General features: G+C 41.3%; 1 protein-coding gene across 1 annotated transcript; it reads left to right on the top strand.

The window, feature by feature from the left end:
- The first annotated feature begins 105 nt into the window (after window positions 1-105).
- On the top strand, window positions 106-24,693 carry LOC135487499 (uncharacterized). Its single transcript, XM_064771218.1, has 41 exons — window positions 106-216; window positions 845-1,119; window positions 2,272-2,402; window positions 2,625-2,751; window positions 3,054-3,134; window positions 6,626-6,670; window positions 8,562-8,657; window positions 8,846-8,982; window positions 9,355-9,559; window positions 9,821-9,932; window positions 10,201-10,355; window positions 10,638-10,760; window positions 11,021-11,196; window positions 11,292-11,442; window positions 11,596-11,730; window positions 11,999-12,252; window positions 12,360-12,576; window positions 12,707-12,952; window positions 13,253-13,424; window positions 13,557-13,717; window positions 13,861-14,178; window positions 14,311-14,491; window positions 14,829-14,962; window positions 15,171-15,455; window positions 15,700-15,824; window positions 15,996-16,134; window positions 16,335-16,520; window positions 16,839-16,954; window positions 18,453-18,630; window positions 18,781-19,019; window positions 19,112-19,234; window positions 19,481-19,571; window positions 19,966-20,052; window positions 20,225-20,410; window positions 20,535-20,624; window positions 20,934-21,093; window positions 21,320-21,489; window positions 21,772-21,939; window positions 22,040-22,142; window positions 22,381-22,548; window positions 22,822-24,693. The coding sequence occupies exons 2-41, from the start codon at window positions 979-981 to the stop codon at window positions 22,962-22,964; spliced, it is 6,255 nt and encodes a 2,084-aa protein (XP_064627288.1). The 5' UTR covers window positions 106-216; window positions 845-978; the 3' UTR covers window positions 22,965-24,693.
- The last annotated feature ends 5 nt before the right edge of the window (window positions 24,694-24,698 follow it).

The following is a 24,698-nucleotide window of genomic DNA, read 5'->3' as shown; positions in this document are numbered from 1 at the left end:
TACTGTATCCGGAGTGTAAAACCCACATGAAAAACGTCTGATCCGTTAGACGTGCATCTGGTTACGTTATCAACCGCTAACATAACTCAGTGGGGGTGCAGCAGGTGAATGCAAGAGCCATTGACTGGCGTCGCACTTGGCCAACTTGCGTGCATGGAAGTGCTGCATCTTTCCTCGCTTTTTCAATGAGATTTGTGAGTCGGGTCTTGATAAGCGGTAAGTGAATCTTTCGTTCATTCATAGAAGCCTATTGCCATGATATATATGTATCATCATAGTTGATATTGATTGAACTGAGTAGCAAAACGATGCTTAATCAGTGCTGCAGCCCGAGACTCCTGGCATTACCGGTAGGCCTATGTATATTACCTGTCAATCATCTACCACGCGATCCCGTAGAGTACGGAATAGTTGTACAAGTCCTGGGTGACTTTCAAAATGCGCATGGGTTAGATTTTTGATTTTGAATTATCTTTTAGCATCTTCATCTCCTTCAATATATCAGATATATTTGATTCATATATTGGAAAGGTTGCGCAATATCAATTAATACATTTTGATGCAGTCAGATTTTATATTTTCATAGGCCTAAAAATTGGATTGATTTTTGTAATTCTGATATTTATGGTAAATTGTATACATTTTGCAGTAGTGGGGGATAACCAAGAGGTGACCCTTTTTTCTTGAATAGCATACAAAGTCTCTGAGTATGTCAATAGTCACAATTTGTGATCTGCAGAATTCTAGCATTATTGTAAAAACATCTCGTAGTCATAAAGATGTTCAAGTCACAGTAGAGTTTTCAAAAGAATTATAATAATTTTTTCATATCTTTTCTTTACAGGATGCAATCTACAAAGCAACACAGACACTTGGGAGCTACATCTTTTAGAAAAACAACGGCCACACGTTTTCACCATCACATTTATTATCCATTACTGGGGGAACTCTAAACCAACATCAGCTAATTACCTTTAAATGCCTCAGAAAGCTTCCGGTCTAAAATTCCGGCCCGAGGATGGCCTTCCTGAAAAACAAGGTCTCTATGATCCAGAGCTAGAGAAGGATTCTTGTGGCGTTGGTTATGTTGTCAGCATCGATGGCGTCAAATCAAATCGTGTAAGTTTCTCTTTCAGTATGTTCAACTTGATTGTGTATGTCTGTGCGAATAATTTCGGTAGGGCATGACGTGTTATGTACGTCGCCTGCAAGCAGGGAGTCATTGGCATGACGTTCTCTGCACGTCGCCTGCAAGCAGGGAGTCACATGACGTTCTCTGCACGTCGCCTGCAAGCAGGGAGTCATTGGCATGACGTTCTAATCAAATCGTGTAAGTTTCTCTTTCAGTATGTTCAACTTGATTGTGTATGTATGTGCGAATTCAGGACTGTTTTAAAATATTCTGAATAACGCCCAAATGGTTGCTGCTGAGAGTGCAAAGCAGTGGCTTTCAACTTACGATACATGTTGACAGTGTCAAGAATTTAAATAGCAAAGGGATAAAGTGATACTGTTCGCAAAATGATTTCTGACTTTATGTAACAACTACAAATGATGCAGACAGTGTGTCCCCTTGAATTTCTGATCCAGTTTTTTGTATAGCATTTTAGTTCTGTATACATGTCATTGTCATTGCAGTAAAGTTGTCTGCTGCACACCTGTTGCCTGTTACAAGATAATGGTGATGAGTTCAAATAATTTTCAATATGTATTCTTCAGCTGGGCAGGTGATCAGGAGGACCTCCCACTAATTGCTTTAATTACTGCTAATGCTAATGAGGGTTGCTCTGAATGCTGATGAGGGCTCCAGTTGGCCATGTTGGCACTGGATGACAGTGTAGGCTGTTGACCGCCCTTGGTATAAATAACTCTTTTCCTTGGTTAAGTAATAACTTTTTGATTTGAAAAAAGTTTCTATTTTTTGTGCAGTCCTACAGTACTGCCGAAATGAAATGTTCTGATAAAAAATAAATTTGTGTCTCATCGTGATCATTCTCAAATAACCACATCCCTTTTGAAGTTAAATTATTGTTTTTTTCTTTTTCTGATTTTCCAAAGTTGTGGCATAATTTTTAGAAGAAATTCTGAAAGTATCAACCTAAGGATTGTTTCCTGATTTTGTGGCAGTATTTCGAATGCGAAAAATAGCAAACTCTACAAACCAACTAACTGCAACAGTGGAATTGGTCCATAAAGTCAAAGACTGATGAGGCTTTTATAAAATTGGTCTTGGTTATGTGACAATTCAGATTGTTTTTGTGTACATTCAAGGTCATCAAAGATGCGGAGAGAATGCTCATACGAATGGAGCACCGTGGGGCCTGTGGGTGTGACAACGAGACTGGCGATGGTGCTGGTGTGTTGGTCGGGATGCCGCACGCATACTTTGAAACGAAACTCAGGTTGGTAGAGACGAGGGTTTATATTGAGAATCGACATGACTGTTGTGCCCACCATCCACGAGCAATTCATCAGATGGGAAAATCTGGCAGGCATATAATTTTGAATATTTTAAATATTTTTCATATAATTTTCCTGTAACCATAATTTATTGCATTAGTGCTTGTTGGGTCAATTAAGGTGATTTTGATGTTTCAAGGAGACTGAACTACTCTATGTTTCAGGGAAGAAGCTAATGCCACACTGCCACCAGAAGGAGAGTATGCCACTGGGATCTTCTTCACTAATAAGGAATCAGTAGAACAGGCTGAGAATATCTTTACACGCTTGGCATTGGACTTCCAAATTGAGGTAAAGAGTAGGTTTGTGTCCATATCGAAACCAGGAACATTTGTTACTGTTTCCTTCTGTTGTAATGGACCTTGAGTCTGATGGATGGCGCAGTAGACATGCATAGTAAATAGGTCACTACTCTAGTGACTTTTTTTGAAATCCCACCTAAACAGGCTGGTCTTTGAAAGATTGTGATCTCAGAGCTTCAGATGAGTCTGATGATCAAAAGTACTGCTCAGTTTACTTCTTGTGCGAGTCAAATATTTCTGGATGATAATATCATTTATTGTTCTCATATCCATTTGCATGGATTCTTTCAGGTGCTATTTTGGCGGAACGTGCCAGTGGATGGCGCACACACAGGCAGTATAGCCAAGGAGAGAGAGCCTCTTATGAGACAGGTTCGTAAAAGATTCTTATGTTTTTGGCTAGGACAGAGTCAGCAATTCCTCGAGATGGGGCCTCCAAGATGACTGGCAATATCCGCAATTGATGCCTATTTTTACGAAAATGTCCCTCAAATAAACTTCAAGCCCCTGGTGACCTTGTCCGTACCCACTTTTTGTCCTGACTAAGTAGCCCTTTCTAACAGTGAGGTTTGAGGTCTGTTTAGGTGTCATAGCATCTTGTAGAGCTAGCTTTGATAGATGTTCTATATTCGGGTAGTATTATGCAGAATATCCACAATAGAATGCTGAATACCGTTTGAATAATGGTAGTCTTGATGGAGTGTCTTGGCAAACCAACCTATTCTTTTTTCCTTGTTTGCTCATACTTCAGACATTCATCACTGACATGTGTTTACCTTTAACATTAGGGCTAGTGCCAATGGCTGATGATATGTTGCACAAAAGCTGTCATTTATCCCTCCCTTTCATACCCCACATCACCAATAAGTAGCAACTTCAAAAGCAGGTCTTCAAACGAACATCATTTATCAATAATCTCTTTGGCGTGTTTGGGTATTTTATCGATCGCAATCTCTTTTCTCTAAAGACGTTCGGAAATCCATTTGATCGCACGGCAACTTTACCCGTCCTATCCATTGTGGTGCGAGTTCAATCTATTATTGGTCCGGATCAATCCCCCTATCAAATTCTTAAGGCATTGTAACTAAATCTGGCTCCATCAATGTGACAGTCACTAACACCATTCCCGATCATTTTCATATCCGACGGGGGCGTGCAGTGCCCAACTATGGCTGGGGCTGCTAATCGAATCCCCCGCACTACAAATCTCTGGTTAATTGAATTTTGGGTAATATGTTGGAACTGGATGCATGATCAGTTTGTGCTTACGTCATTTTGTATTGATCGGTCCCATCAAGAAAGTGTGTGTGGTTCGATTAATGATGATAGATCCATCTATTTGCCTTTATTGGGATAGTAGATCATCAGGTCGTGCCTTTGTTTCCATCTGCATCTGGTTGATTAGTAAAAAGGTTGGGGCGTTCAATTTTGGATGAGGGAGATAGTGGATTAAAAAATATTTCACCTGGTAATTGTAATAAGAGATTTACTTCTGCACTACTGCTACTAGTAAACATTTTGAAGGGAAATCTGTGGGTTAAAAACAACAATCAGTCATGGACAGACAGGATCAAGAGAGTTGATGAAATAAGTCTGCAGTCCTCTAACTGAAAATTGTCATAGGAACCTAGTAGACCATTAGACCCTGTGGTAGAGCACAGCTTGCTGTAGAAAGATGTGTCCATATTGTGATGACTTTGTATGATGTGAAGATGCTTGTCAAATTTGTTGGAGGGAATTTGTAATCAACCATCTCATCAATCACGGATGGGATCAAGGGATTTGATAAAATTGATCACCATGCCTCTGATTGAACATCGGGACAGGGAACTAACTGATCATGCTGGGGTATCTAATGGGGATTTGTCATCAGAGATGTGGTCTTGAGGGTCAAGGTGTGTGTTAACTTGAGACATCCACTGCGCCACTCTCCTGTCTCCAGCCCCTGACCTTTGAACAAAGCATTCTATCCTCGCTTTATTATCAAAAGACCAACGGAACATCCCACGCTCAGGCGAACCAAAGGGAAGCCACGTTTAGCTCAAAACCCATTAGCTAGTTGGCTATAATTACATTGTTCATCAAATCTGGATACTTATGGGATCCACATTCGTTTGTTGACACTGTTTGCATAATGATGAGGTGATGCGATGTATTTACTGCCACAGTAGATGGGGCATGCTTCCAATATTAGCATTGGCTATCATTTTATGTTTCCCTGATCATATCAATGAGCTGTATTTGGTAGACCTGAACTTCTGACATGACCAACATCTGAAGGAAAGAGCTAATGTTATTTGTAGTCTGAAGAGCCATGGTACAATGTTGTTAATAGTCAGACCAGCGTGTTCTTCAGAGGTTTTGGTGGGATGTTAATTTTTGAGTAGTGTTATTTTTACAGCATCTCCATACCTCAGCTGTTCTGATACGGCCAAAACATCATGAATATTGATTTGTGTCGAGAAAGATATTGCACATTCCCATCTCATAGATCTTGGCATTCTGTGTGTCTCTTTTTGGACTAATTTGATAAATTGTATGGCATGCCTCGAAGATTTTTAGTACTACTTAGAGTCGTGTTTTCCTACATGTACAATTATAACTTTTCTGATTAATTGTCGTCTCATGTCTCAAGTCTCTTGTGTTATGACCTTACACACTTGTGCATGGCATCGTAACTGCATTCTTGAGCTATTTTTCATCAGCAGATATCACTCTTCGTTTTTGTAAGAACCCCCTGCACTATCATAATTCCCAGAAGTTGGCTTCAGATGAAATTCACAATGAGACAAAATTATCTCCCATCAAAAGAAATCATGTATAGAATTAGGAAATCCTTCTTGTATGTACCTCAAAAGGATGAACAGTGATGTCATTTCAGACTCCTTCGTGGACCCAAATTACTTTAGAGAGTGGGCTTGCCCCTTTTACAATCTTTCTGAAAATGTCTATTGACGTCATATCGTTCGGGCACTTCTTAAAATATTCCATAGTTTTTATCACCAAGCTGACATTTCTACTGCAGAGACGTACATGTGGACCATAATCCAGTTACCTAGCAACGGAAGCTGCTGGTAAAGTTGGCGAGGGATTTGTGTAAGATTTGAAGAGTCACTCAAAAGATTTGGCACAAATGTCATATTTTATCCAGTTACCCATGTTGAAAGTAGACTGAGTGGGTTTATTTCTGACATTGTTGTCATAGTAACAGTAATTCTTATAATAAGACTGGGATTAGATATGTTGGTGGGTTGATTGGGATGTCTTGACTGATGACTTCTGATTGTCTTGCGATATTAATATTTGTTTGACTCGACATCTAATTTGATGTGCCGGGCTGTTTACTAAACAAAACTCTTTCCAATCTGTGTTCTGTATTTGTTTGTTCGGATCTGATTTTCATTCCACACCGTCCCTTCTGAATTCGGTGGTCGGGTTGGTTCTCCTAGATGTCTTGCTATTCAAGGTTAATGAGCGACATCTTTCTGGGTTTTTCCTCCTACATGTAGACTGGTTATGTATCGTTGAGTGTTAACTGATGGTTGTTGTAAAAAAGTTCAGTGTCATTGATGTGAAATAGCTAATGAAGAAATCAGAAGGATAGGCCAGCGATCTGTCAATACCATGAAATGTCTAAGGGTTCTGTCACAACATGTGTTGGAATCTGAGTTTGCTGACTTGTATCTCTGGAGGCTATTGATCTGTCATCAAACTTGTGATCTACAAACGTAACTGACAGGTCATGGGTAGATACTGGCTTTATATCTTAAATTGGGTTAGCGTGATTGCTGGTTGACATATTAAGAGTCCCTTTAACTAAAGTAAGCCAAACATTTTACCTTACTTTTCATCTTATCTTTCAGGTATTCGTTACTAGTCAACTTGACAAAGATGAATTCAAGAAACAGGTAAGCCAGTGAACATCCTCTGAAGATGTACTAATATCCTTGAGTTCTCCTCCAATTCTGTTCAGCTGCCAGAACAATGCAGTGTCTGGTTTCAGCCTTACGGCAAGTTGCCAAAAGGTGCTGTACGCTGGGGTGTGCATATTGCACATGTGCTTTTGGTGAATTTGGCTGGACTGTATGGGTTGGCTGCACTTCAAATGTCTCATTCACGAAGTATTGCCTTAACGAAAGAATTTGACGATATTCATCATCTTAGGAGGGGGGGGGGGGGGGGGAAATTGAAGTACTGTAAACCTCCTAGACCGGATGCTGGTCCCATTCCCATTCTTACTCCTGGCTGGAGAGAAACAATTTAGGGCTCAAGGACACAAACACTCCACAGTGGTGGTCCTATGAGAGTCGAATTCGCGTCTTCCTCATACTGAGCTCGGCACTGTAACCACTATGCCACTGATATCACCCTACAAAGGTGCTACAAGCAAAGGAACCTTGCTCCTTTGCAAGTAATTTCACCGTGTTAAGTTTATCTAATATAAGCCAGGTCCAACATGCCAACTTTACACGTTGGCCAAAGCAGCAACATGGAACAACCACACACTGGTCACGTGTACAACTCTCTAGACACGTGAACACTGATGGACTCCTTCCTGTCACGGTCCTGGCACCTGATTTTCCATTAATCATCATATTGATCTTTCCAACATACATAAGGAAGGTGAATGGCTTGTCAGCCAATTGTAAATATTGTAGCGTGGCTGCATTTTTAAAAGTGGTTGTCCAGCTGTTGAGCAGTACCTGCACATCTCTTTTGATGGGATAAATTGCCGAACTTATGCCCAGGTGAAATTAAAAAATAGCACTGGTCAGAATTAACATTTATGCATGTTAGTCTCTATCGTCATTACTGCCCTAATGAGAAGACTTGAGTCTGGACACTCTAATAATGTTGTTTGCTTCCCACTATTTGTTTTGCCATCATATAAACAATAAACTGGCGTATGGCTGCCATTTAAACCTCCCTTGCACATGTCTAATTTAGCCACAAACCACATACGACTTATGTGAAATATATTCAGATAGATGTTAGTTCAGACTGCTTAGCTGAATATTCTTCTACTATTCAATTTTCAGGCCGCTATCCTAGATAATACTGTGCAAACTCTTTTAAAAATATTTGCATAGAACACTAATGTACACTAATGGTCAAAACTACATTGCCAGTGGTTTTTTCTTCCCCGGTTTTTTAGGTTAGTTAAAGCTGCAATTTTAGTGTATTGTCTCTCGAAATGTCATGAGATAATTAATTCTGTGTTGAAATCAGCAACCGGTCATTTGCATAAAAACGTGTTTTTTTTCTGTGGGCAGTTGCTTCCCCCTTCTATATACGATCCTGATATAGAAAAAGGATGATTTAGCTGGAAGAGAGCCTATCAGCCTGGCTTTGAAACTCATTGTTCAGACTTCTTGTGAAGTGGTGCTTCAGCTGTACATCAAAACGTGTACACATGAATTTAGTAGAATGCTTCCAGACAGCCGACTCCACCATGCATGAACTCTGTATGAGCACTCATCGAGCTACTCCTCTTGGAGAGATGATTGAGGCCATCTGGGGCATACATGTATATGCTTGGAGAAACATCAATACCAGACTCGGAGATATGGGTCAGAGTGAAGTGAACTCAGAATAGTGTTAAATTTAATAATGTAGCAGGAAGTCCCCCTTTAATTGGGTGATACACTTCAGAGGCTGCTACTTAGTCCCCCTGGAAAACTCAGGGTTGACAAAGCCCTTTGAACAAGAACTTGTCCATTCTAAATCAAGAATCTCTGAACATTTTAGGTTTGAAGTAATGAACTGCTGGAAATGCTGTCTGTTTTCATCTTGTCATAGGTATACCTCCTGCGAAAGCAGGCGACCCATCGCATCCCCGAGGGAGGACTCCGATTCTACATCTGCAGTTTGTCCACGACTACTATCGTATATAAGGTATGGAAATAAAAAGTCATGAATGTATGCAGATTTTGGTTTGTCCTTTTCTGAAGTTTTTTTCTGAAGTCGGCCTATGTAAGCATGGAAAGTAAAATGTGATTCATGACACATAAAACGACAATTTCCCTTCCATCTTAATACATACTGTATTATCAGTATATTTTTTACACATTCTCTCATTTCAGGGTTTGCTTGCTCCAAGACAGCTGTTCGTCTACTTCAAAGATCTTGCAGATCCCGACTTTGTCACCCATCTGGCTCTCATCCACAGCAGATTCTCGACTAATACCTTCCCAAGCTGGGAGAGGGCACACCCCCAGAGGTTCGTCACCACACTTTTTGAAGAGTCAAAGTGCTTGCTCGTTTCATTTTGTTGAATGCCCGAGTTCAGCATTATTGTTGGCCTGCGAGTTCAGCATTAGCTTCTTGAAAATGTTCCTGCCCTTCTGTTAATTGGATGTTCACCCATCACCGATGCTAAAGTAAAGCCATGTGAGGCAAGTTGGTGGTGGAGTGAGCTCCAAAACAATCTATCTATATGGCAGACCTTCCTTACACTTGCCATAACTTAGAAGTAGATGATGTGTTATGGACATTGGCACAGTGAGCAGTTTCCTAGTTTGAAAAGGAATTGGCCAAGTTGTCTGAAGGAGGATTGATGTAATGATGAACCCCTTCAAATTTTACCTTGCAGATACCTGGCCCACAATGGTGAGATCAACACCTTGCGGGGTAACGTGAATGCAATGAAGGCCCGCGAAGGTGTCATGAAGAGTTCTAAGTTTGGCGATCAGTTGAAGCTTCTCTATCCTGTTATTGAAAAAGGCATGTCGGATTCGGGATCCTTCGACAATGTGCTGGAGTTCCTTGTCGAGGCGAGTGAAAGGACACTACCAGAGGTATGATTGTGAATGTTGCGTGAAATAAAATTAGCTGTTTCGTTTGCTGGGGACAAAAAGGAGTGGCGAAGCTTCATACTGTGTCAGTCTTTGCTTGTGTACTGGTTAGGGTGTACGACTTATAATCCAGTAGTTGAGGGTTCAAAATCCAGTCTCTTTGTCGCTTTGTCCTCTTAAGTTAGCTTAGGTTTAGGTTATATACCGGTAAGTAGCTAATGTTATAAGCATTCATCATGTTCATCATGTTTGGTTTGATTGCAGTCAATGGTGACCCTCGTCCCTGAAGCCTGGCAGAATGATCCTACGATGTCTAAGAAGAAGAAAGCCTTCTATAAGTGGAGCTCATTTGTTATGGAACCATGGGATGGACCTGGTGAGTTGGAGATGATGAATTTTATTCATGGTTGATAATGATAGTCCAAGACACTGTGTCCAAAGACAATGGATGTTGGAGACTACTTGAACCTTGAGCTCTCGGAAGATAAGTGACCGATCCATCAGACACAATCAGCTGGGTGCATGGAAATTTCAATTCTGCTTCAAAGTTTGGCTCAAATGGCCCATTTCACCTGAAAATCAAGTGAGTAACAGTGTAAATTCTACTTGCCCCTTCTCTAAAAATATATTTCTTGTCTTTGCAGCGTTACTGACGTTCAGTGATGGTCGATACATTGGAGCTATCCTGGACAGGAATGGCCTGCGTCCGTCAAGGTTTTATGTCTCCAAAGACAATCACATGTACATGGCCAGTGAAGTAGGAGTGACTAACCTTAAACCATCTGATGTTGTCTACAAGGTATTTGTCAATCTGATGACATTCAGCTAACTTCTTAGTGTAATGTAAAAAGTGCAATCTGTCCGATACTGAACCTAAATAAAACACTGCCTAATGTGGACTGTTTAGAAGGTCCTTTGAAAGTTTTTGCGCGACAGAAAAATCTCCCTTGTAAGAAACGTGAACTTGGTTCTTATTCAGAGGAAAACTATCAAAATAGGAGTTCTACTATAATACATTTTCAAATGGTCATCAGGGACAATGTATTGGCCAATTTTGATGATGTTGTATCTGCCTTTACAGCACCGTCTGAAACCAGGCAGGATGTTACTGGTTGATACCCAGGAGAAGATATTCTGGGACGACGTCAAGTTGAAGGATCACTTTGCCGATTTGAGACCAACTGAAGACTGGATTGAAAGTGAGGTAAACTGGACTATTTTTTGAGTATTTTTGTCTTCACAGTTGAATAACTTGTCTGGATTAACTTGGATGTCTTTATAGTTTTCAAACCATGCACGAGATTAGCATGTATCCCAAAAGAGCTCCAACTGCTCCCTGAGTTGGTGGTGAACTATGAGGTCCTACAAAGTCCTGGGAGTCTGGATAAAGTTTTGTAAGCTTTCTTGCCCAAATCACATAAATTCGAGTCTGACTGATTTGAATGGGCCGATATTCACTTTCAGATGATTACTATGGATCAACTCTACAAGCACAAAGCAAGGCAGATTGCTAGTCAGCGGAGGACGAGTGACGCAGCCAACTATCACGGCAGTGTGGTTGAGGAGGATCGCCGTCTGCCACTGTTTGGTTACAGCATAGAAGCACTGAGCCTGTTGATCTTACCCATCTTCAGGGAAAAGTAGGTTGATGAAATGCACCAAAGTCGGAGAACCCATTTCTGTCAAGTTGATATGCTCAATAAGGATTCGTTCTACATTTAACTGCATCTTTCAGGAAAGAATCCCTTGGCTCAATGGGCAATGATGCACCACTAGCCTGCCTGTCACAGTACAATCCACTGGTATTTGAGTACTTCAAGCAGCTCTTTGCCCAGGTCACCAACCCACCCATCGACCCGTTCAGGGAGAAAGTTGTGATGTCTTTGGTAAGCGATCCAAATTTTAAAAACAATTACTCATAGTTGATGATGTATGCTGCAAAGAAGTTCTAGTCTCAGAACTGTTAAACCTATATGCCATTTATTGGAATCTCACACTCAAGATATTCTTATAGTTAGTTATATTCCATTTCATTTCAGTCCTGTCCAGTTGGTCCAGAGGGCAATCTCTTGGAGCCGTCGTCTGCTTACTGCAAGCGTCTGTGGCTCACCCAACCAATCCTGTCTCTGAAAGATACTGCTATCCTAAAGGGAACAGATTTCAAAGGATGGCAGGTAAATAAGGCATTTAGACCCTTGAAATCGAAGTCTTTTTTGCACAGAAACAAGAAGGGATGTTTAGATTGTGGTTTGAAGAACACCATAGTTCATAGAGAATAGTGCAAACTTTTACTCAATAACGTAATCTACTAGTAACTGTACTTTACTACTACTTTTTCTCATTTAGGGTAGTTCCTCTTTCACTTAGTTTGCGATTTGATAGATATTAGAACTCTTTTCAATTACAACTTAGCCCATTTCCATCTCAAACTATCATTTCCAGACAACAGTTATCGATACAGTCTACGGAGTAACTGATGACCATACCCAACTCGCCAAGGCCCTTGATAAAATCTGCGAAGAATCTGTGCAGGCTGTAAACAATGGCGCCACACTGATCATACTGTCTGATAGACTTGCCGGCCTGGAATACATCCCGATCAGTTCCCTGCTGGCGATCGGTGCGGTTCATCATCATCTGATTAACCTAGCCCTCCGGCAGAAGGTTGGCATCATTGTAGAGACCGGAGAGGCGAAGTAAGTACTGACGGCCAAATCTGTTATAATTCAACAAAAATCATCTCTGAGGTTGATTTTGGCATTGAAGAGTATTGTATCTTAATGAAACCTCCGTCATGTTCCAGAGAGATGCATCACCTGTGTTTACTTCTCGGCTTCGGAGCAGACGCCATCTGTCCCTACATGATCTTTGAAGCCGTGCAGCAGATGAGGGAGCAGGGAGTGTTGGAGCCGCCTGGTATGACCGACAAACAGATCTACCAAGCGTTTGTTTCTGCTACGGACAAGGGCATCGCCAAGATTATGGCAAAGATGGGCATATCTACCCTACAGAGTTATAAGGTTGGTCAGATGAATAAGAGCAAGCACTCTGAACTTCATTTTGATTTTTGTATAAAATATTTTTCTTGTGCTGTATTCTTGTCATGATCAGACATCATAATCTAAACTGGGCTTCATCTTTTCACTCCAGGGTGCCCAGATCTTTGAAGCTGTCGGTCTGAGCAAGGAGGTGGTGGACCGTTGCTTCCAGGGGACGTCTTCCAGACTCGGCGGTGTTACCTTCGAAATCTTAGCAGCAGAGGCGTACAGTCGGTATCTTTATGCCTACTCGGACCGGAAGTGTGATAATCGTACTGTTGCTAACCCGGGATTTTATCACTGGAGAGACGGTGGAGAAAAACACATGAATAGTCCTTTGAATATTGCAAACTTGCAGGTACTTCTTCTTTGAATACATTTAAAGGATGTCTTAAATTTATTTTCAAGTCCATCTCTTTGTCAGTTTTGATAATGCTATTTGACTACCATCCTTTGCCTAAATTGACCAACTCTAGACATCACGGAGGTTCATCTCTTGGCCAAGTGGTGTAACAAAACTTTGGATTCTAGAAGGTACTGTGGGAAGACAGCGAGGTTTAAAGCACAATTGGGCCTGATTTCTCGTCATGGAGATCAAAGGCCAAGAAGATTATGAGGATAGAATTGATAGTCTGTTATCTGTGTTATTTCCTTTTAGGACGCTGCAAAGCGAAACAACAAGAACGCCTATGAGAAGTTTTCCGAATCTGCGTTCGAGTCGATCAAAGGATGCACTCTCCGTGGCCAGTTGGATATGATATTCAGCAATGAACCACTGGATATATCAGAGGTTGAACCTGCTGCTAACATTGTCAAGAGATTTGCCACTGGTGAGTTTGAGTTCATTTTCCTGCGAGACGTGTCATTTTGACCAGGATAATTTGCCATCTGTCATTACGCATTCATTTCCAAAAACAGTCTTTTGATCTTATTTATGAGAATTCGTCAACTTTTTGTTGTAGGTGCCATGAGTTTTGGCAGCATCTCCATCGAGACTCACACTACTTTGGCTATTGCTATGAACCGAGTTGGAGGCAAGTCGAATACCGGAGAGGGCGGGGAGAATGCCGATCGTTACCTGAACCCTGACCCCCAAAATAACAAGAGATCAGCAATCAAACAGGTATGCTGATCCTTTGAAATGTTGATATTGTCAGTTGTTTTAAAATCCTTTTAGAATCTCTAGCAGCCTCCATCGGCTTGCTACAATCCTCCTCGAGTTATTTGTTCAATGAAATATATATTTACTAATAATTCTATTTCTAGGTTGCATCTGGACGTTTTGGTGTGACCAGCTCATACCTAGCTCATGCTGACGATCTCCAGATCAAGATGGCACAAGGCGCTAAACCAGGCGAGGGCGGTGAGCTCCCAGGCAGGAAGGTCTCCCCTGAGATTGCACACACCCGTCACACGACCCCATACGTTGGCTTGATCAGCCCGCCACCTCATCACGACATCTATTCCATCGAGGATCTGGCACAGTTGATTTATGATTTGAAATGTGCCAATCCCTCGGCTAGGATCAGCGTCAAATTAGTATCTGAGGTTGGGGTTGGAGTCATTGCGGCTGGCGTTGCCAAGGTGAGCTGTAATACTGCAACATTAGACAATAGTTTGGGCAAATAGAGACTGCGCTGATACATGGTATCATCTAGTACAAAGAAAGATAAGAAGTAAGTAAAGACAATGATATCAATTTCCTATCTTCTTCAGGGTAAATCGGAGCACATCACGATCTCTGGTCACGATGGTGGTACTGGAGCAAGCAGTTGGACAGGCATCAAACATGCAGGGCTTCCGTGGGAGTTGGGGATTGCTGAGACACATCAGGTGCTGGCCATGAACGATCTAAGGTCTAGGGTAGTTCTACAGGCTGATGGACAGATTAGGACAGGTAGGGCTAATGCTTGTTATAAAACATGCTGGATTTGTCAAGAGAGACACTTAATCATGAACTCACAATCCAGAGTACTATCATGATCAACAAGTTTGACAAGCAGACCTCCCAAGAGTCTTGCCGCTGTCTGTGGGGTTCGAACCAGGGACCTCTTTACTGGTAGCCGAGAGTCCGAGCCACTAGGCCACATCAGCTCTATTTTATGAATTGAGAACTTGTGAGGGTCATCCACAATTGATACTCTATACATTGATAATGAGAAGGGGCACATACAAAGATTTGGATAAATTCTTCATCTTTACCATTTGACCTGAGCTCGTATTCTCTTTTGCAGGTTTCGATGTTGTAATGGCGGGTCTCCTTGGAGCTGACGAGATGGGCTTCTCAACTGCTCCATTGATTGTCCTCGGCTGCACCATGATGAGAAAGTGCCACCTCAACACTTGTCCTGTTGGTGTCGCAACCCAGGTAAGGGCTTGTTAAACAATTCAAGAAGAGAAGAACAGCAGAAAATGCCTACTTGACTCTAGTTACCAAACAGGTGCACCATGAAGACGTGATTGAGAGGATTCCAACCATCTCAGTAGGTGTTGAATTTTCAAATGTAATCTTCTTTTTTCCTTTGGCTCCTCTCATTGCTTCTTTATCAATACACATACATATGTCACTCTTCCAGGATCCAGAACTGCGAAAGAAATTTGCAGGCAAACCAGAACATGTGGTCAACTACTTGTTCATGTTGGCGGAGGAGGTCCGTAGCATCATGGCAAAACTGGGTTTCAGGACATTCCAGGAATTGATTGGGCGTACAGACAAACTTTGTATGTCCAAGGAACAGGCCAACACGAAGGCTGGAATGTTGGACTACACTCCGATATTGAAAAATGCCTTGGATATACGCCCTGGGGTGTCTGTTGCTGGTGGTAGTGTGAAACAGGAGTTTGATCTGAAAAATCGAGTGGTAAGTCACATGCTGGTCCCAAGGCTCAGTTTCTCAGGCAGTGTGCATGTTGTTTGACTTTTTCTAAAGGGGTCTGTAGGTAGCAGCAAGATAGGTCAGATTAAGTTCCCCATAGGGGCCTTTGCCATCTGGAGTACATCTGAACTATTCAAGCTTGTATGAGGAATATATTTAACACTGAATCAAACACTAGTGACTCCATGCTGGCACATGCAAGATACGAAAACTTTTCAATATTTTTCAGGACTACAAAGTTCTTGAACTGGCGAAGGATGTGATAGATGGCAAAGCAAAGGAATGCAATATCAACATGCCTATTACTAACGAAGACAGAACATTCGGAGCAACACTTAGCTATCATATATCTTGGTAGGTTTCAACCACTGGCCTATTGCTATGAGAGGGTTCTGAAGAGGGTCAAAGAGCGACCACAGAAGAAGACATTGAATGTAGATGATGCCTTAATGGCAACTATTCAAGGAGACAGTAGTAAATTTTGATAAATAACCTGTTGAACTTATTTGCTTTGTTCCTTTGCAGCAAGTACATCGAAGCAGGTCTTCCAGATCACAGCATCAACATCCAGCTGACTGGATCAGCGGGGCAAAGCTTCTGTGCCTTCCTGGCCAAGGGTGTCCACGTCACACTTGAAGGAGATGCTAACGATTATGTTGGCAAAGTGAGTTTTCTTATTCTTAGTGTTTATAGCGGTTCAGGGGCATAGTACCAAAGGAAAAGAGGTCCTTTGGACAGAGAGCTAATGACACAAATGATTTCTTCAAAAATCTCCAGATGTCCCCCAAACGAAACTTTCCCTGAATCATCCCGGGTCCCCCACCCCCTTGGTCATCTAATATGAATGACTGTTTCTATCTCCAGGGTTTATCTGGCGGTGAGATCATCGTCTTCCCACCCAAAGATGCTCCAGCAGACTTTAAGTCAGAGCTGAACATTATTGCTGGTAATGTTGTCATGTATGGTGCGACGTCTGGGAAAGTCTTCCTGAGAGGGCAGACTGCAGAAAGATTTGCTGTCAGGAACTCTGGCGCGATTGCTGTGACTGAGGTAAGGTTATTCTTCTTCTGAGTTCGGAAGTTTAGAGATGCATGCTGGACCGTCAGGCCGTCTTTGGCAACAAAGTTGGCTGTCCTAGATAGTTTTACCACAGAGCTTTTGAGGTCAGGGTCTGTCCTTTGGGCAGTGTTCCTCTCTGTTCTGGTCTCACACGAGGTGGAGTCTGGTCTCCAGCTCCATATTCACATTGAGCAGACTCTCACAGCTATTCTTTGAAGGTGTTTCCCTTGATATCAGCTTATAAACAAAAAACATGAACTTATTAAACTTCAAGCAACATGAGACAAAGGTGTCATCTGCTCTTTTCAGGGGTGTGGTGACCACGGTTGTGAGTACATGACTGGAGGAAAGGTTGTTATCCTTGGCTTGACTGGACGGAACTTTGCTGCAGGAATGTCGGGCGGAATAGCGTTTGTTTATAACAAGTGAGTGGTTATGAAAATGAACTTCTGTTCATAAGAAACAGATTTCCTTGGCCTTTTACTTACCAAAATAATGATTGATGATTGAACAAATGTTTTTAAAGGTGGGAGCCTAGAGGACAAATATGCCATCATAAAAAACACACGACTGATGTGAAGTAAGTGAGAGGCCACTCTGACTCATTCTTGAACGGTTCTATGGTGTGTGGGTGATGCAGTTTGTGGTCACTAACTGGCTGTATGATCCACACATAGGGTCTTTTGTACCCCCCCCCCCCCCTCTCCCACCCCCATTCAAATATACTCGACAAAAGTGCATTTTTGTGGCCTGTGAAAATGTATCAAACCATTTCCTGTTCCTTCTGCTGATAATTGAATGACATAACAAACCATCCTGATGATTCCAATGGTGCAGTAAAAGAGATTCTGTGGTGTTTAATTACAATTTCCATATGGTCTTTTGAGGACACAGTCACAGTTAGAATGCAGGCCGGATTAGCTTCCCCCTGTTGAAATGGCAGCAAATTCATAGTTGCAATGACGTACATTGTATGTAGATTAAACCTCTGTGTGTGCTTTACACTTAATTTCTCTAGATTTCAAGGAAGGTAGGTCTCGGCACTTGAAACTCATAACTGGACACTGGGAACATGATTTAAGTGTGATATCTATATTGTCTTATGTTTTTCTTACTAATCTTCAAACTTGGCATCAGTTTGTGTGCATTGTGTCTGGTTATGTTTCATTTTACAAAACTTATGATGAAATAATGCAATTTTGCCTGAATGGAAATGCTATTTGATTTTTGTGTGTACTGTGTTGGGTTTGATATTATGAAGTTGTGTTTTGTATTTGCCCATGTTCTGCTTGGAAGTATTACTTCGAGTTGCTCTGCATAACTGTTGAGTATTCATTTGATAGTTACCCGGTACAACCATTGCTCTGAAACTTTTCCCATATAAGAGCCCAGGAAAGTACTTCTTCTCTATTTAGTATAATGTATAAGCCACTTTTATTTGCTCTAGAAAATAATAAAATGATTTGAGTTGAATGCTTTTGTTTTAGGACTAGTCTCTATCGTGTTGTGTGAAGTTCTCTTCCATGTAGTAATGTACTAGATGTAACAACCCCTGTGATATCCTTTACGTACCTCTGATACACATTTGACCAGAGTTCTTTAACCCGGAAATATTCCAAGTCGGTTGTTTTGCAGCGGTTTTGTTTAAAATTGCAACTTTTGTGTAGTTTGAAACCCAGTAACTGTAATTTCAAAACGATTTTCTTCTTCGCTACGATATATTTTCACGATTATTTCAAAACATGAAAAACAAAGAAATAAAATACACATCAATATTTCTGGTTTGACACCACCTCTGGTAAAAGAAAATGAAACCCTTCCTCTTTTAAGATGTTTTTGGACTGTGAATTCTTTTTTCAACCCATGCCAGTTCACGTCGCAAAACAAGACGCCTGAAATTCCTGCTGAACTGTTTATTTCCAGATCCCAAGATTTCATTGGGAAGTGCAACAAAGAGATGGTTGACCTTGAACCTGTTGAAGAAGAGGAAGATCACACTTTCCTGCACGATATTTTGACTGAATTTGTCCAAAAGACTGGCTCAACTCTTGCCCAGGGAATCCTTGATAACTTCGACACTGAAATGAAGTGCTTTCTTAAGGTATGGGCATTTTCTTGTCCTTGATCTTTCCAAATTTTGAAAAATTTTCAGAGTCAAAAAGTTTTTGGACTGATGATGTTGGTTCATTTTGAGCAGAAAAAAAAAGTTAAGAAATATTTACCAACTGGGGTTCCACTATACTGCTTTTAGGTGTTCCCAAAAGAATTTCGCCGAGTTCTTCGTGAGATGGCTGAGCAGAAGGCCACCCAGGAAGCCGAGAAGGCTGCAGCGGAGAAGGCCGTAGTGAATGGCGTCGAGGTCAATGGTAACGGATGTGATGACGTAAACGAGGAGCTAAAACCTGAGCCTAAGGTGCTGGATATTGAGGATTCCATTCCTGATGATGAACTGCAGCAGAGGTTGATAGAGAAGATGCTGGATAAGACACGGTGAGTTGAGATCGCCTAATTGCCATAACCCCTTGAAAACAAAATGTGCAAATTTGTGGCAAATTACTTTCATGGAATTCCTTCCATTTTAGAGGATTTGTGAAGTATAGGCGGAGTACTAACCAGTACCGTGCACCGAAGGAGAGGTTGAATGACTGGGGTGAGATCTACAATCACGAGGGTGTCAAGAAGGGTCTGAAGAAGCAGGCTGCCAGGTAAGATGGTAGCTGTTAATGTGTTTCAAACCCTGAATCATAATTCTGTATATTTAAGCAAAAAACCTTCGGTGAAAGGTCTTTGTCTGAGGCTATGCTTCATCATGGTCATTTCTCTGGAAAAAAGCTCCTGCCTTTCACATTTACAAACAGTAATTGACATGCTGTTGTCCTGTCTGCATTTCTCGTACCTTCAAATCAATTAGAGAATTAAGTTTGAGTCAGCTGGAATGGTTCGTTTTTCAGATGTATGGAGTGTGGTGTGCCATTCTGTCAATCTGACCACGGTTGTCCACTTGGTAATATCATACCAAAATGGAATGATCTAGTTTTCAATGTAAGTAGCTTGATATTGTTTGTCGTACTCTGAATGTTTGTCTCATGTCGTTTGACAGGCCCATCCATATATCGAACAAATCTTAAATTAGACCATGCCCTCACTGGGGCCCATCTTTATAGCTTTTGAAAACTTAGACACTCTCTTTAAGTGTTCCTACATGTACTTACCTTTAATGCCCTTTGCTACTCTGAAAGCATAGACTTCAAACATCTTTTGTCTCTGGCGATCCTCTCTTAATAATTCCTGCTAAGAGTTGCCCATTCCGAAGATTAGTGAGATGCTAAAAGTCTTAGACTTTGGGCTCCAGTGTCATGGACCAGAGCGGAAAAGTAAACTGCATTAGCTGTTTTGGTCTGGCCCTTTGGGTATAGAATTCTCTTCTCTCATTTAGGACAATTGGAAAGAAGCCCTCTACACTCTTCTTCAGACTAACAACTTCCCAGAGTTCACCGGGAGGGTCTGTCCTGCACCATGTGAGGTAGGTACTTACTTTGGGCACCTCTCTCTTCCTGTTTATTCACCCTTCCTCTAAGGATTAAGAGTGTTTCTGCATGCCACTGTAGTGGGCCACCAATTGGTTTATCAACCAAGTGTCCTGATCTACGGCTAGAATTAAGCTGTTTAACATGATTATATACTTCTTTTTTTAGGGCGCCTGTGTGCTTGGTATTCACTCGCCTGCAGTCACCATCAAGAACATTGAAAATACCATCATCGACAACGCATTCGAGCAAGGCTGGATCGTTCCTGAGCCTCCAGAGAATAGGACAGGGAAGCGAGTTGCTATTGTTGGAAGTGGGCCTGCTGGTCTTGCAGCTGCTGCCCAGCTTAACAAGGTTGGTAACAAAGTTGACTTTGTTTCGATGTGAGACATAATCTGATCAGAAGTTTCAGAGGAAATGTTCATGATGTCGTTTTGCATCTCAAGGGATACCCTGATGTTCTCTCTTCTCTTTCCAGGCTGGCCACACTGTGACTGTTTACGAGAGGAACGACAGAATTGGAGGGCTCCTGCGCTACGGTATCCCTACCATGAAGCTGGGCAAAGATGTAAGCGCTACTTGTGTAATTTGTGAAGTTATATAATTGAGAACCCTAAGGACAGGTCCACTTTAAAAAATGCAGGCTGAGACTGCTTTCAGTGCTGCTTTTCTGGAGAGCAAAAGTGATGATCCATGCTGTTTGAAGGCACATGCCATTTAAAGAACTTTCTGTGTGGTTTGTGACCATGGAAGCTGGAATATTTCATTGTGGTTGGGGAATTGGTAGAATTCAACACTGGAAGTGTACCACCAGCATCGTTATGGACGATGTCTCGAAAATCAAGTTGCTTGATTTACGATTGTTTCTTTTCTCCAGGTTGTTCAACGCCGCGTTGACCTGATGGAAAAAGAGGGCATCACGTTTGTTACCAATGTCAATGTTGGTAAAGATATACCAGCCCAGAAACTCAAGGATGAGAATGACGCTGTGCTACTTAGTGTTGGAGCAACATGGCCCAGGGACTTGCCCATTCCAGGTATGAGGATGTTTTGTTTTGTTTATCTGCTTGTGACGCCAGTAATGATATGATGATAAATTTAGATCAGTTCTAGTGTTGTTCACAGTGTTGAGTCTTGACGTGTGTCAAAATCTAGATGTTACAGATGCTGTAAATAATTTTTGTGGGATTTCATGTAATAACTACAAAGAAAAAGACCAAGTGAAAGCGCAGAAGCTTCATCTGCAAATGCTGTCATTTTCAGGGCGTAATTTTAAAGGTATCCACTTTGCCATGGAGTTCCTTGAGACGTGGCAGAAAAAACAACAGGGCAATGCAAATGATTTCCTCAAGTTGTATGCTAAAGATAAAGATGTGCTCGTGTTGGGCGGTGGGGACACTGGTTGTGATTGTATCGGTACTTCACTTAGGATGGTAAGTGATTTTGATATGTTCTTCTTCTTTTGACCTTTGGTCATTTTGCATCGACTAGATCTAGTGACTCTGAATTTGGTAGATTGTATTTTGGTCGCCTGTAATCTGCAGGTTACACAAGTACCTCCCTTGTGGGACATAGCATGACTTAGAAACTATGGTGCAGAGAATCTCAGTTTCAAGCCTCATTCAGAAAACTGCATGGACCAGGAATATAACTTCCACAAAATCAAACCTGCTGGTCCAAAGATACAGACCTTGGTTCTCTTTTTATTCTTTCAGGGGGCAAAGAGTATAGTGACATTTGAAATCTTGCCACAGCCACCACCAAACCGTGCCATTGACAATCCTTGGCCAACTTGGCCAAAGATATTCCGAGTTGATTATGGCCATGAGGAAGTTCAGGTGAAGTTTGGCCGAGATCCGCGGAGGTACTGCATGCTGACCAAGGTAAGAGACAAGCTAGACATTGCGCCATTTCGAACTACTCTGTCCTGACTTGTTGTTATGTATTTCTACATGTACACTTTATTCGCATATTTCATTTCAGGAATTCGTTGGCGATGCTGATGGGAATGTGTGTGGTCTGAAGGCAGCCGAGATTGAATGGAAAAAAGATGAGACAGGGAGGTGGCAGATGGCAGAAGTGCCAGGTAAGCAGAATCTCTTAAAGATTTTTTCCCCTTGAGTTCAAGGTGTGTACCTGTACTCTGCTGGGAGATAATGGTATGTTTCATAGTAACATGCTTGTTTAATCAATACACATGTCTGAAAGTCTTGATGTTACTTCCAGCTTCAGAGGCAGAGCTAAGTGTGATCCAGTAAGCAGCTGAGTCTAAATTGGACTCCTACTAGCTAAACAATTCCATGAATTTGATGCTATTCTTACAGGTTCTGAGACTGAGCTAAAATGTGATCTGGTGCTACTAGCTTTGGGCTTCCTTGGACCAGAGAAATACATCGTTGAGCAGCTGAGTCTAAACCAGGACCCTCGATCCAATATTGATACACCAAGAGGAAAATTCTCTACAGGGGTGCAAGATGTCTTTGCAGCAGGAGGTAAGATCTGCTGTTAGAAAGGAAAAATCTTCGGAATGGGGAATTAGCTTGCCGATTAATTCCCCCTTTGGTGATGAAACGAGTATATGAACTTTTTGCTGACTTTCAACAACCGACAATGAAGCAGACACCTTGTTAAGTTACATGCAACTGTAATATTTTCCTTACAACAGAAAGAGCCAGAAAATTTAAACAATCGGTGCTAAGAAAGCCCAGAGGAACCCAGCCCACACTTTGATAATACTATCATCACTAAATTCTTTTGCTTTGCAGATTGCCGTCGTGGTCAGTCCCTTGTTGTTCATGCCATCAACGAAGGTCGCCAGGCTGCGAGAGAGGTAGACATGCATCTAATGGGACGTACCTCCCTCGCTGGACCAGGTGGCATTGTCCATGAGGATCGCTATACAGCTTGAATAGGAGAAAATATGCAGATTCATCTGTCATGTTGACAAGTTTGAAAGCTGTTCTCTAGGTTATATTGGTCTTAGATTTTACAGTGCGTAAGACCTACTTAAGTTAGAAATTCTGAACAAATCATGAGGTGATGACTTCGTACCCTGATCCAGAGGAGGCCTGATGGTGTAAAAACATAGTGTCACCAAAGATGAGGGGCACTGAACTATAGTGTTACCCATTGGACACTACTCTGATCATGGTTTGAGGTGATGACCCAATGCATTTGATAGTTTGGAATCATATCATGTTTGATTAGATGGCCATTTGTGAGCACTGATGTTAAGTTTGATGGAGGGATAAGTAGCTTATTAGTGGTAAAAGATGTGTGTTCACTGTTATACTTTACGAATGTCTGTCCTGCTGCCATGATTCTGTATTCTAAAGGGCGTTGGTCACAGATCACCAATGTTTGTTATGGAAGCTTTACTGTCCGAGGATGCAGTAATTTGTTGCAATAGTCAAAGAACATTATCGTCTGTGGTCCCGGATTGTGTGAGCTGTATTTTGTGTAAGTATAAAGATCAGTATTCTTTGTTTTGATAGAAATATACATAAGTGATAATCGTTTCAGCTGAGTAATGTCATATTGCTTTTTGCCCCTTTGGTAGGGATAGTCATAGTGCCCATTGGGTATGCCGCACAGCACCTCCCAGTTTTGAATCTGAATGTTATCGAATTATGTTCATTCCTTGAGAGCAAATATGTATGCAGGGAATTTGAGAATGATATTTTCGGTGGCTTGACATAAGTGAACCATTAGAACCTCTGGTCACGTACCGTAGATTAAAAATGAATTCAATAAAGATTTTGTGTGAAAATGTGATGTTTTACTGACTATCTATGGTACAATAATATCGCATCGGTTAGGACTTGTAAAAAAGTAATGATCAGTGTTAATATATAGTTTGTAACCTTATGGGAAGTTAGAAACCAAGTACAGTAGAATGATTTAGATATTGAATAGTGAGCTGAGGTCAACTAGGACGGTATTTAGCTCTTTAGATAATAAATTTGTTATGGTTGTGACAGAAATCTAGATTAGTTCGAAAGTCTGATCTTGACCTGTCCTCTTAAGGTTGTGAACAGCATTTAAGTCTGATTCCATGTTTTTCCATCAGAAACTTATGAAAGCCATTTGTACCTGTTTTGCTTGAGTCCTGGTAGAGAGCTGTTTTCAGTGCAGAAAACCATACAGTTTTCACTGGCCTTTGATTAATTTCAATAAAATTCATTAACACCATAATATTGTAAAGGGCCACAAAGGCCGGTGAAAGCTGCAAAACTGTGATGGGAAACTGATGTAGAGGATTCAGGTGTTTATTGAAAGAATCTTGTGTTTTCCATTTGCACCTTAGACATGTCAGAACTACACCATTTATATTGAAGTCTGTGATGTCTTTCTTTACATTTGTATGCAGCTGAATTTTGTTTATGTGCCCCGACCCCAGGGCAGATGGTTTGTACGCCAGTGAAATGTTGGAAAACTGTAAATGACCCCTTAAATTGAACTGAAATTATGGGAATTGTGGCGATTGTTGATGTTTACTGTTGTTTGTTACATCATGATGTAAACAAAGATTTTTCAGTTCCAATCTTCAGTTTCAGTTTTGCAGTTTTAATCTTCTTTTCTTTGATGCGCTTTGAACAAGGCATGGTAGAAAAGTGTGTGAAGTTGTAATGTAGACAATAAA

This window comes from Lineus longissimus, chromosome 5, assembly GCF_910592395.1.
Source record: "Lineus longissimus chromosome 5, tnLinLong1.2, whole genome shotgun sequence".
Taxonomy (NCBI): domain Eukaryota; kingdom Metazoa; phylum Nemertea; class Pilidiophora; order Heteronemertea; family Lineidae; genus Lineus; species Lineus longissimus.
Note: the sequence above shows the minus strand (reverse complement) of the source record. Positions and strands in the feature narration are given on the sequence as shown.

What these genes read in the sequence shown, in the direction of transcription:
- LOC135487499 (XM_064771218.1), top strand. Translation starts at nt 979, where the DNA reads ATGCCTCAGAAAGCTTCCGGTCTAAAATTCCGGCCCGAGGATGGCCTT. An exon ending in GTGAAAGGACACTACCAGAG is followed by an intron (nt 9,560 to 9,820) that starts GTATGATTGTGA and finishes GTTTGATTGCAG; the next exon opens with TCAATGGTGACCCTCGTCCC. An exon ending in TGTCAAGAGATTTGCCACTG is followed by an intron (nt 13,425 to 13,556) that starts GTGAGTTTGAGT and finishes TTTTTGTTGTAG; the next exon opens with GTGCCATGAGTTTTGGCAGC.